The sequence below is a fragment of the Anguilla anguilla genome, chromosome 3, assembly GCF_013347855.1.
Source record: "Anguilla anguilla isolate fAngAng1 chromosome 3, fAngAng1.pri, whole genome shotgun sequence".
In the NCBI taxonomy this organism is placed as follows: Eukaryota; Metazoa; Chordata; class Actinopteri; order Anguilliformes; family Anguillidae; genus Anguilla; species Anguilla anguilla.
The window spans coordinates 68712388-68723782 of NC_049203.1; the positions used below are offsets into that span (position 1 = coordinate 68712388).

Here is an 11395-nt window from a genome sequence, read left to right on the forward strand (position 1 = left end):
TCTCTCTCTCTCTCTCCCTCTCTCTCACTCGCTTCCTCTCTCTCCCCCTCTCACTCTCTCTCTCTCTCCCACTCTCTCTCTCTCTCTACCCTTATCGCCCCTTCTCCCTGGATAATGGAGAAGTGTCTGTCTTTCCTTCCTAAATTGACTGACTGACTGAATCTTACAGTGTGGGACCTCTCTCTGCCCCCCCCCACCCCCCCCCCCCCCCCCCCACCCCCCCCACCCCCACCTCCCCTGCTCCCGTCCCAATTCCGACAAAGGTAAGTCACTGAATGGAATGGTATGGATGTGTAACAGCCAATTACAGGGCAGTATGACACAGCATGGCACAGGACCCCTATACCCAGAATACGGCACAGTGCCACGTGCACTCAAATAGCAGCACTTTGTCTTGTTGTCTGTTTGTGTTTCAAATGCCATTTAATATTCCCTTTCCATAATAATAAAAAGAGATACGGCACACACGTCACCTGATATTGCCGTTTATTTTCAGATTGGCTTTTCGGAACTGCGCCACCCTGGCCAAACTAACAGTGACCGCACGCTGTGATAACAACAGCAAAAAAAAATCTTCACTCTGTCTGCGTCACTTAGACATGCATCCTAAGCCCACGAATGGTTGCAGCATTCAGACGTGTCTGGTGCATGCCATTAAAATGTAAGATTTCCATCCTCCCCCTTGAAATGTGTGACAGAACAGCAAGAGCAAAGCAGTCCGTGAAATGTCACTGCTAACATGCAACCGCAAGTAAGGCACTACATACATGTAACCATGGTGACAGCACCTAACAGCGCAGGGCAGATTGGCCTGGATGAGTCTGTGATGTGGACCAGCAAGACCAGGACACTTTTTGTTTACGTCTTAAGAGTAGACTAACCTGCAGATTCGCTGATCCTGTTGCCCACCTCTCCCTCTCTCTCTCTCTGCAAGAGGCAATCAAAGCACAGGGAACTTGAAGACAGCAACAGGTGCTGTATACATCAAAACCTCCCCCAGCAACACCCCCCCCAACCCCTTCCAAAATGTTCTTAAAGAGACCTCCTGTTCCACAGGCAGTTAGCCACTCGCTCTCCAAGCTTGTTCTCGCTTTTGCTTGGTGCTAGTATGAATCAGCTGTATGTTCCTGTTTTTTTTCCCCTTGGACTATTTTGAGTATTTTGTATGATTACTTCAATAAACGTGAGTGCTTTGCTCTGAAGTGATTAAGACTGGATTCATTTTTATTAGCTAAATATACATGTACTATAAGAGCTTTGATTTGTGTACTGTCAACGAAGGGGCTATTCACCGTTATCCACACAGGCCTAGCCAAGGACAATTCAGGTAACGTCCGCTTCTAGCTTCGTGGCTAACGTTACTGAGCCATCTTAAAAATGCTACAAACATTCCAGCTAGCAACATTATTAGACATTTCCATTTGGACAGATACTATAGTTTGTTATTCGTACTGCCATAAGTCACCTCGAAAAATCGATTGATACCGCACGTTTTCAAAGGAATGTAAACTTCTTTCCATGACAAGTAGCATCTTTATTTCCGAAGATGGCATCTCCCGCCAAACAACAGCATGTCAATCAAACACCGATTGGAGCGTTCCATTTCACTTAGTGTAGAGGGGTCACGGTTCCGATTTACAATATTTTGAAGTAAAAGAACAGTTATAAGAAATATACAGCAACGTGTATATTACCAAGATGTAAATTAATTTACCTCGTTTTATAGTAGCCCAAACTCTGAGTTACCAGGTGATTTTTGCCTTGCGCGTGTATCGAAGAAAATTGGTTCAGTTGTGTTTTTTCTCCAGTAGGGTGAGCTACAGTGGAACAGAACTGGAGTTCGCGAGGAGTTCGTCAGGCCGGAGGCGATCGCTCGACGAATGGTCCGGTCCCGTGGTCCAAGGAGCCTGTGTGGTACTCAAGTTCGAATAGTTTAGCGTATCTATCTTACTCAGTTACAAATATTAATTTAATTTACGTCTGTTCTAGATTAATATTCAATCAAGCCGATTCCTAAGATGGAGAACGAAACAACTGTAAGTGAAAGCTTGTAAGGTTAGAATGATTGTAGCCTGCTGGCCTAACCTAGATTACGATAATTACTGTTAACTATTTATGGTAGTTAAATTACATCATCAGAATAAGTATATGTAGCAGCTAGGTAAGATCGACAATGTTTTTTGATTTTTATAAGTTATCCACTAAAGTTGGCTATTGATTTTGATGCCTACATTGTTGAATTATGCTAATGAGTTAGATATTCGGGACTGCCCCATGATCGACATTTAAGTTTTCTGTTGCTGTTACTTTACAAACCTTATTCTCTTGCAAGTGCAAATGTTATTTTGTGCTTTTCAAGATGAGCTATATTGTAAATGTCCATTTTTGTGAGATCGCGCGCTAGGTGGCTGTGACAGTGTAACGTTTTTGTTCCTGCTGTAGTTTGATGATCGCTAGCTATGGGTAGCTAATTATTGACCGATACTACTAGGGATGAATGATTCATAATTCAGTTAGCTAACAGATCTAGAAAGCACAAGGGAGTTATATAGCTTTATAGCTGGTCAATTACATGGCATCACATGTGTAAACTTGTATGAGTACATCTTGTATTAGTTTAACAGCGAGTGATTAATGTTAGCTAGGCAAATTAGCACTTGCCATTGTTGCGTGTGTGGGTTACCCATTCTGCGTTTAAAATGGGAATGCCCGTCTTTCTGAAAGGAGCAAAAGTTCAAATGCTTGAAGGTCGTTGGGCAGTAACTGCAACTTGGACGCATGTTTTGTAAATTGTGGTCCCGTAGACTAAATAAAATGTACAAATTAAAACCGTAACGCCTTATTACTGTAAATATTATTTTTGAGGATAATGCACGTGCGGTAACCTTTAATTCGTTCATTTTTAAAATTAATATGATTGGTTAAACTAAACATTATCGGTTGAATTTCTTCTGTCCATTGTGGCTTGGAGACAAATGTAAATGTTCTGTATATAAAAGTCAATGATTGGATAAGTTTATCATCGCTGTGTTAGAATGGTTAGAACAGAAACAGCCAGTGGCTAAGGCATCATGTACACAGGTATATGAAACAAATTAGGCAGTCACGCTCCTAAAACAGGCCTGTTGGGATTAATATCCAGTTTAGGACTACAGGACATGGAGCTGATTAGCCATACCTGTAGTCTGGTAACAGAATTTCACTGATTGGCTGTCTGTTGACGTGCTGTAATTCAGTCGCTGGTGAATGCGCTAATTTATCCGTGATTTTAATCTCCCGGTTTTAGTTCGCCTGTAACCAGACGCAGACCAGCACCCCCTCTCCCGCCCCGGTGTCTCCCTGTTCGAGCGTGCCCCCCCATCACGCCCCCCGCTATGGTACGATCATCCCTAACCGAATCTTTGTTGGAGGAATCGACTTTAAGGTGAGTCACACTTAAAGCTCTTAATTTGATGTATAAAATTGGGGATGCACACAATAATATTGGGGTCCATATTGGGATTGGAACAATAATATCGTAAAATGAACTTCTTTTCAGATGTTATGACGGGCATTATTAGCTGATGTGATAATGTGCCATAGATTCTGTAACCTAAATAAACATGTTGACTGTGTGTGTGTGGGTGTGCGTGCGTGCGTGTGTGTGTACGTGTGTGCGTGCGTGTTTGTACGTGTGTGTGCGTGCGTGTGTGTGTGCGTACGTGTTTGTACGTGTGTGTGTGCGTGTGTATTTGTGTGTGTACGTGTGTGCGTGCGTCTGCGCGTGTGCGTGTGTGTGTGTGCATGCGTCTGTGTGCGCCTGCGTCTGTGTGTGTGTGTGTGTGTGTGTGTGTGTGCATGCGTCTGTGTGTGTGTGTGTGTGTGTGTGTGCATGCGTCTGTGTGTGTGTGTGTGTGTGTGTGTGTGTGTCCAGACGAACGAGAGTGACCTGCGGCGGTTCTTCTCCCAGCACGGCGCGGTGAAGGAGGTGAAGATCGTTATTGACCGTGCGGGGGTGTCCAAGGGGTGAGTGTGAACCCAAGGCCGGGTCTAAAATAAGGACGTGTGACAAACGATATAACAAACACCATCCATCCAGAAAACCAGCTGTTTCTATCAGAGCTGGAGATGAGCTTAAAATCCGTCAGTGTGGCTACTCGGTGAAGAAATACACTGCACACTTTTATATTTTTTTTTCCGGAAAATATTAGGCCTGGATTGATTGTAGCTCAGGAAAGCTTTGCTTGAGCAGGGCATCCACAGAGCACTTCAGCTGAGACGGGTTAATGAGCACATTGTGTTTGAGGCTGATTCCTGCTTTCATTGTACTGCCTCAGGGGAAAAGCCAGATCAGTTTATTGTGACACAAATTAATAGCAACGGTTGTTAAGCAGCGAGGTGGTTCAATGAGATTAGTTCTATTCACTTACATATCAACACAGTCAGTAATGTGAAAATATTTTTTTTCACCATTTTTCCATAATTTTAAGTCTATCGTAATACTGAGAGGGTACAGCTTCAGACATGGAGTTGGGTAATACTAGTGCCATTTTACGTTTTCATCTTTGACTGTCTTAGGCAATTAGCCTAATGCTGTTATCCAGAGCAGTTAGTGCAGCTAATAAGCATTCAATTCAGTCTGTGTGTACAGCTGGATGTTTTACTGAAGCAGGTCAGTTTCAGTGCCGTAATGAAAGGCGCAGTCATGCCCCACCAGAGAATCAAACCTGCAACCCCGGAGTTAGAAGTCCAGTTCCTGAACCACTGCACTATATACTACTGCCAGAGTTCTGATGTTAAATGGACCTGAGCACGTTTAATCTATTCTTTAAATGATTCTGCTCTTTTAATAAGGGCGATTTCTTCTGATCCATTTCTGGTAGTGAAAGTGTGGTGTTGCGGTTAGAAAATTGGAATTTTTCAGCAAGGCACCTCAGCAGAATCGCTTTAGCGCATAGCTAGCTGCATGAATCTAAACATGACAGGGCAGCTGAGTGAGTTTGTCCTACGTTCCTGATGTTCTTACGACAATGTTGCACTGCGCCTTTAAATCACACGCGTATTTTAAGCTGATAATGACGGTGATGGGGTGGTGATTATGTACCTGTTTCACAGGTACGGCTTCGTGACCTTCGAGACTCAGGAGGACGCCCAGAAGATCATTCATGATGTGAGCGTGAGTCTGTGCACACCTGACTCGTTAATCCAGAGAGACCCACAAATATGAACAGAACTTCCAGAGAACCTCTGGAGAACCGAGGCCCCCCATCAGGGGGTGCGCCCAGGCAGAAGGGGGTTTGGGGGGGTTTTGGGTGTCCGTGGCAGAACAGGAGGCGTGTTTACGCTGCTGTCACTGGTGCAGGCCAATCACGTGATCGGCAGTCCCTCGTGTGCCAGCTACATCCTCTTCGGCTGTGGCGGTGTGTGTATGTGCTACAGGGGCGTGTGTGTTAGTGGGGTGTGTGTGTGTGCGTGTGTGTTAGCTGTGCGGTGTGTGTGTGAGTGGTGTGTGGTGTGTCTGCGTGTGAGCTGTGCGGCATGTTTGTGCGTGTGTGAGTGTTGTTTGTGTGAGTGTGTGTGTGTGTGCTACTCCAATGGCTTAGCCTGTTTTAACCAGCCCTGTTCTCTCTCTCTCTCTCTCTCTCTCTCTCTCTCTCTCCCAGGCTGATCGGCTCTGCTTCAGGGACAAGAGGCTCAACATCGGCCAGGCCATCCGCAAGCAGCAACTGGGAGTGCCCTGTACGTACCCCTACGCCAAAGCCATTCTGCTGCCTGTCTGTGGGTCACACACGGCCAACCTTATATAACTTTAGCGCAGGGCTTCCCAACCCTGTTACTGGAGATCTACCATCTTCAAACCCTAACAAAGCACACCGCATTCAGGAGCTGGAGGTCTCGTTCAGCTGATAATCGCTAGAATCAGGTGTGCCGAATTAGGGTTGAAATTAAAACCTACTGGACCGTAGATTTCCAGGAACAGGGGCTGGGTTGGGCATCCCCGCCCTGGGTGGTGAAGGAGGTGTGCTTTGTTAGGGTTGAAATTAAAGCCTACTGGACTGTTAGATCTCCAGGAAAAGGGTTTGGTTAGGCTGCCCTGCTCTGGCTGCTGAATGAGGTGTGCTTTGTTAGGGCTGGAGTGAAAACCTCCTGGATGGTAGGTCTCCAGTGACAGGGTTGGGCTGCCCTGCTCTAGGCCAGCTATTGAGAGGGAAAGCAAACGAATGAATGCGTTCAACGCGTTCTGTTCGAAGAGACAATGATCCATGTCTCCGAACGGCTGAGTGACTCATCCCTACACCTGAATGCGAAGAAAGCAGTGTGTGTGTGATTTTCACAAAGCGGACTGATCCTGAGCCAGCAGTGTAGGCATCAGCGGTGGTGTTCTGTTTCACGCAGCTTGGCATCGTGGTTCGTTCAGATCTCACATTTATAAAAAGCCAGTGAAACGTGTGACACGAACGACCAAATTCAGCCCGTGTGACTTCAGATGCGTAAAGCTACTCAACTACAGAGGCTGCAGGACTTTATCTTCATGCTGTGATCAGTCCACACATTTAACATAGTCTAGCTGGTCCCATACATTACATTACGTTACATTTATTTAGCAGACTCTTTTATCCAAAGAGATGTACGAAAGTGCATATCATGGTGTCACCATACCAGTGACACAATTCTAAATCCCATGCAGTCCTTCTCTTAATTGGCTCTCAAGGTGGTAGACATGAAACCGAAAAGTACCCACATTGCTGACCATATCCAGACCAAATGTGGCCCTTTCGAGCTGGGAAAATCTTCTTAAATTCCGTATCACTGGTGTAATCTGTTGAGTCCGCCATGGGCTTGCTCTTCCCACACTTACCGCTTAACGGTACCCATGCCTACTTGCCCGTCGCCTTGCCTGTCCCCCTGTCTGCACGTTAATGCGACCCATCCGTTGAGCCCTGCAAGCATCGCTGTGCATGGCTTTGCCTGGAAACCATCTTGCGCTGGATTTCAAACACGGCTGCCATTTTAAAAACCCATGCAACAATTAGATGGAAAAAGAAAAAAACACTCCGCTCTCTTCTATTGGCTGTTTAACTACTTAAAACCAATATACCAAAATGCATGTGAATGGATAGGTCGTGTTTTTTCGAATTTAACTCTTCTCGAAAATGAGAATCTTCTTCTCACCAGTAAAATTGAGGAGGCTCCTTAATGCATGTGTGGTCCCGCAGAACGCACTCTTAGAACGTCAGCGCTCTTTCACACCCCCGTGACGCGGAGGACCGGACAGAGGTCAGTCGTGCGGCGACGTGCGGAGTTCTGGGAGGTCGGCCAATCACAGGACCCGTAGGATACTCGCGCCCCCTCGTCAAGTCATTAACGCGACCGGGCCTCAGATGTGGAGCCCAGTGCCGTTAATCTTCCCGCTTCCCAGGGCCCTGATCTCCAGTGTGGATAAACTCTTCCCAGCCGGCATAGTTTCTGTCTGACTTTACGCCGTCATTTCTGCAGCCTGCTCATAACTCAGGGATTTAATTATTTTTATTGAAATTGCATATTGAGAGACTAGCATTTTATGTTCTCTCTGTCTAGACACTTATATGAGCTACTCACAAATTACCCTCCCTCCGTTTTTAAAAAAACGTAGCATCTCCAAGTCCATGTGAATTTGGAATGTCCAATTCGCGAACCATGTACAAGCGCGCTCTTGTGCACCCCCTGCTGCCAGCTCAGGGGAGTGAAACAACTCACAGTCCTCCGATCACATGGTGCCAGCCAGATGCTTCTTTTCACACCGCAGCCACGAGCTGCACATGTGCAGAGCAGAGGGTGGAGGAGACCCAATCATACGTGTGCACAGAGAGCAAACCATGGGTACCCTGACAGCCAATAGGGGTCACTTGAGCAATGAACAACGCTATCCCTGCCGAACGAACCCCTCCCATACATCCCTTGGGCAACAGCTGGGCAGTGAGCGTGTGTGTGTGTGTGCGTGTGTGTGTGTGTGTGTGTGTCTCTCCAGCGAGCGGGTTCTCCATCTCCAGTCCCAGCCCGGGTATCGCCATCCCCGCCTCCGCGGGCACCATGTACCTCACCACCTCCACGGGGTACCCCTACACCTACCACAACGGCGTGGCGTACTTCCACCCCCCCGAGATGAGCCCCCCAGCGCAGCACTGGCCTGTGAGTGCCCGCCCGCCTGTCCACCGTCCAATCACCACGCGATCCCCGCTCACCCGTCCACTGTCCAATCACTATGCGAACACTAAACGTTTTTTTGTGATGGTGTACACATTACAGTTCTAATGTTAAAAAAATGCTAGTTAGTTATCATCCATTATTGGATGATAATGGATGATATGGATGGAAGGATGGATGGATGGATGTTCCTGTGAGAACTTCCCGCAGGAAGTTGTGCGCTTTGTATGTACAGCCACCGTAAGACTTATTTGAAATATTGCCATATCTTGTACCCATGTCTGTAACACATTCATTCATACTGAAGCATAACAATAATGGATGATAACTTAACTAGCTTTTTTTTCTCTTTTTTTTCTTTCTGTTTTACCTGGATGTGTGCCGTGGTCTCGGCGGGTCTGTAGCCCCGGTCCATGTCCGGTTCTCCAGTTATGGTCGCCCACCAGGCCCCGCCAGTCTACCCGCAGCCCACGTACCACCACTACCAGGTCAGTATGCCAACCTGCAAAGGTTTAAATAAAGTTTTTTTTTTTTAAATGCACCAGGGTGCAGGTCAGAGCTGTTGAGCTTCTCACTCTCTCTCTCCCTCTCTCTCACTCTCTCTCTCTCTCTCTCTCTCTCTCACTCTTTCTCTCTCTCTCTCCCTCTCTCTCACTCTCTCTCTCTCTCCCCCTCTCTCTCTCTCTTTCTCCCTCTCTCCCCCCCCCCCTCCCCCCCTCTCTCTCTCTCTTTCTCTCTCTCTCTCCCCCCCCTCTCTCTCTCTCTCTCTCTCCCTCCCTGTCAGGCTCCAGCGCAGTGCGTTCCAGGCCCTCTGCAGTGGAACATGTCACAGGTAAGAGGGCGTGGCCTTGTATAAGCCCCGCCTCCTCTCACGCCGAGCGCTGCGGCGTCAGGCTGCGTGCCTCGCTGGAAACACTTCAACTGACGATAATATTAAAGCTTTCCTCTCTTTACAAAAATAATCAGGTAGTACAAGTACAGCCACTGGAGGCATAATGTGCAGAAAGTGTATTTTTCTGTTTTGCTTTGAACCACAGACCCATTCTAAAGCTTCGCTAAGCATCTAAAATATCCTTTATCGGACACAAAACCTGTCTATACAAATCAAAAACATACACTGAAATTATATTTATTAGACTAAAGTAGTCTGTCCATTCAATTGCTGTAATTGCTTTTAATGCAATTGTCTGTGATATAAATGTATAAATTGTATCAATGTAAGCTAAATGGATTAAGCCTGTGTGTGTGTGTGCATGTGTGTGTGTGTGCGTGTGCGCGTGTGCGTGCGTGTGTGTGCATGTGTGTGTGTGTGCGTGTGCGCGTGCGCGTGTGCGTGTGCGTGTGCGTGCGTGCGCGTGCGTGTGTCTGTGTTTGTCTTAGTCTCCAGTGCCCAGCAGCCCCCTGCTCTACCTGCAGCCGTCTGAGCTGCTGTACCAGCCCCTGGACCTGCCTGCAGACGGGGGCTGTGTGCCCCCCCCCATGCCCCTGCTGGAGGCATCTGTCCCCGAGGTACCACTACACACACAAACACACACAGATAAACACTCTCACACACTCATACACACTGCGCTACACACACACACACACACACACACTCACATACACACACACACTCACATGCACACATATGCATTCATTGCACGTGCTTAAAAGCCTGACTGATGCACTGTTTCTGGCTGAAACCTACAACACGGTCACACCCACACAATACAGAACGTGATGCACATGCAACATACTCACATGCTGTATGTACCAGCTACTCACTGCCATCTTCATGTGTCGCCATGGCAGCCCTACATTGATCACATGGTGCAGCCAGCCTATCATCAGCTTTACGCCCAGAGTCCTGGAGGAATGGCTCCCATCATGCAACAGGAAATAGGAAAGGTAAGAGCTCTTTTCGCCTGATTTCTAGCGTTACGTTTGTTTAATTTCTGGGATCGTTTCCGGTTTGTGTGGCTGCCAGTGGAAACCCGTTTTCTGTAAACACTGGGCTGATGATCACTAATGCGTTAATTTGGCCAGCTCTGCGCCGAAACGCGTTCGATTTGCAGCACAGATGGCTCAAGCTAAAATGACTGATACACATCAGTGGCATTAGTGAGTCAGATAGTAGTGATATTACTGCAGCCCTTCTTGTTTGTGTGCGGATATTGCTTATCATGTCCCAAATCCGCTCTTATCCACAGTGACTTACAAATATTAACTATGCTAACCCAGAACTAAAAGCGTAAATTGGGATGGCAGGTATGCCATCCCGCCAAGTTACGCCTTGGCGGGGGCATGTACAAAATACATACAGACTACATCCATAACATATCGATATACATTTCAGAATGATGCCCATTGTGGCTGCAGGTTGTAGTCCCCCATTAGCTGGTCCAGGATGAGCTTGTCCATCTGTATATCCAATCGTAACACTGGTCTAGGTGGGTCAGCCAATGGGAGTCTGTCCATCCCTTCCAGTAGTGTCTGCTGAGCTTGCGCACCCCTCTATTGCGTCCCCCCAGGAACAGCGGTTTCACTGCGTGAGAAGAGGGTTCCCCCACTCCCAGGTGGGCCTGAAGGCCCGGTACAGCCGCAGCCCCCACTGCTCCCACCCCCGCAAGGAGTACCGGCCCGACGTCGGCAGCCTGTCCCCCCCGCCCCCCGCCGAGCCCCTCAAGTAGGAGCGATGGGCTGGGTGGGGGGAGGGGCTACGGAGCTGGGCCACTGCCCCCGAAGACGCTCTGGCCAGGGGGACTCGGGAGGGGGGCGGGCGGGCGGAGAGGAAGACTTCATGACATCAGCATCTGGATGAACCAGGCAAGCCTTAAATCCGTACCCTCGAGACATGAACCGTGCTCCCAACTCCGAAAGAGGAAGGACACCCACCTAACCCTGAACCATCAACCCTGCACTCATCCAACTCTTAACCCCTGACCCCCAAGATATCAACCCTGCACTCATCCAACTCTTAACCCCTGACCCCCAAGATATCAACCCTGCACTCATCCAACTCTTAACCCCTGACCCCCAAGATATCAACCCTGCACTCATCCAACTCTTAACCCCTGACCCCCAAGATATCAACCCTACACTCATCCAACTCTTAACCCCTGACCCCCAAGATATCAACCCTGCACTCATCACTCTTAACCCCTGACCCCCAAGATATCAACCCTGCACTCATCCAACTCTTAACCCCTGACCCCCAAGATATCAACCCTGCACTCATCCAACTCTTAACCCC

General features: G+C 47.9%; 1 protein-coding gene across 1 annotated transcript; it reads left to right on the forward strand.

Annotated features, from left to right (window-relative positions):
* Positions 1–1084: 1084 nt before the first annotated feature.
* Positions 1085–10885, forward strand: LOC118223519 (protein boule-like). The gene is made up of 13 exons (XM_035410165.1): positions 1085–1183; positions 1809–1914; positions 1990–2036; positions 3287–3424; positions 3914–4005; positions 5095–5155; positions 5643–5718; positions 7988–8148; positions 8568–8651; positions 8948–8995; positions 9544–9672; positions 9955–10050; positions 10674–10885. The coding sequence occupies exons 3-13, from the start codon at positions 2019–2021 to the stop codon at positions 10830–10832; spliced, it is 1062 nt and encodes a 353-aa protein (XP_035266056.1). The 5' UTR covers positions 1085–1183; positions 1809–1914; positions 1990–2018; the 3' UTR covers positions 10833–10885.
* Positions 10886–11395: the final 510 nt, after the last annotated feature.

Excerpts from the sequence above, each read along its gene's own strand:
- LOC118223519 (XM_035410165.1), top strand. Across the intron at positions 8,996-9,543 it reads TGCAGTGGAACATGTCACAG|TCTCCAGTGCCCAGCAGCCC; the intron begins GTAAGAGGGCGT and ends TGTTTGTCTTAG. Across the intron at positions 10,051-10,673 it reads TGCAACAGGAAATAGGAAAG|GAACAGCGGTTTCACTGCGT; the intron begins GTAAGAGCTCTT and ends GCGTCCCCCCAG.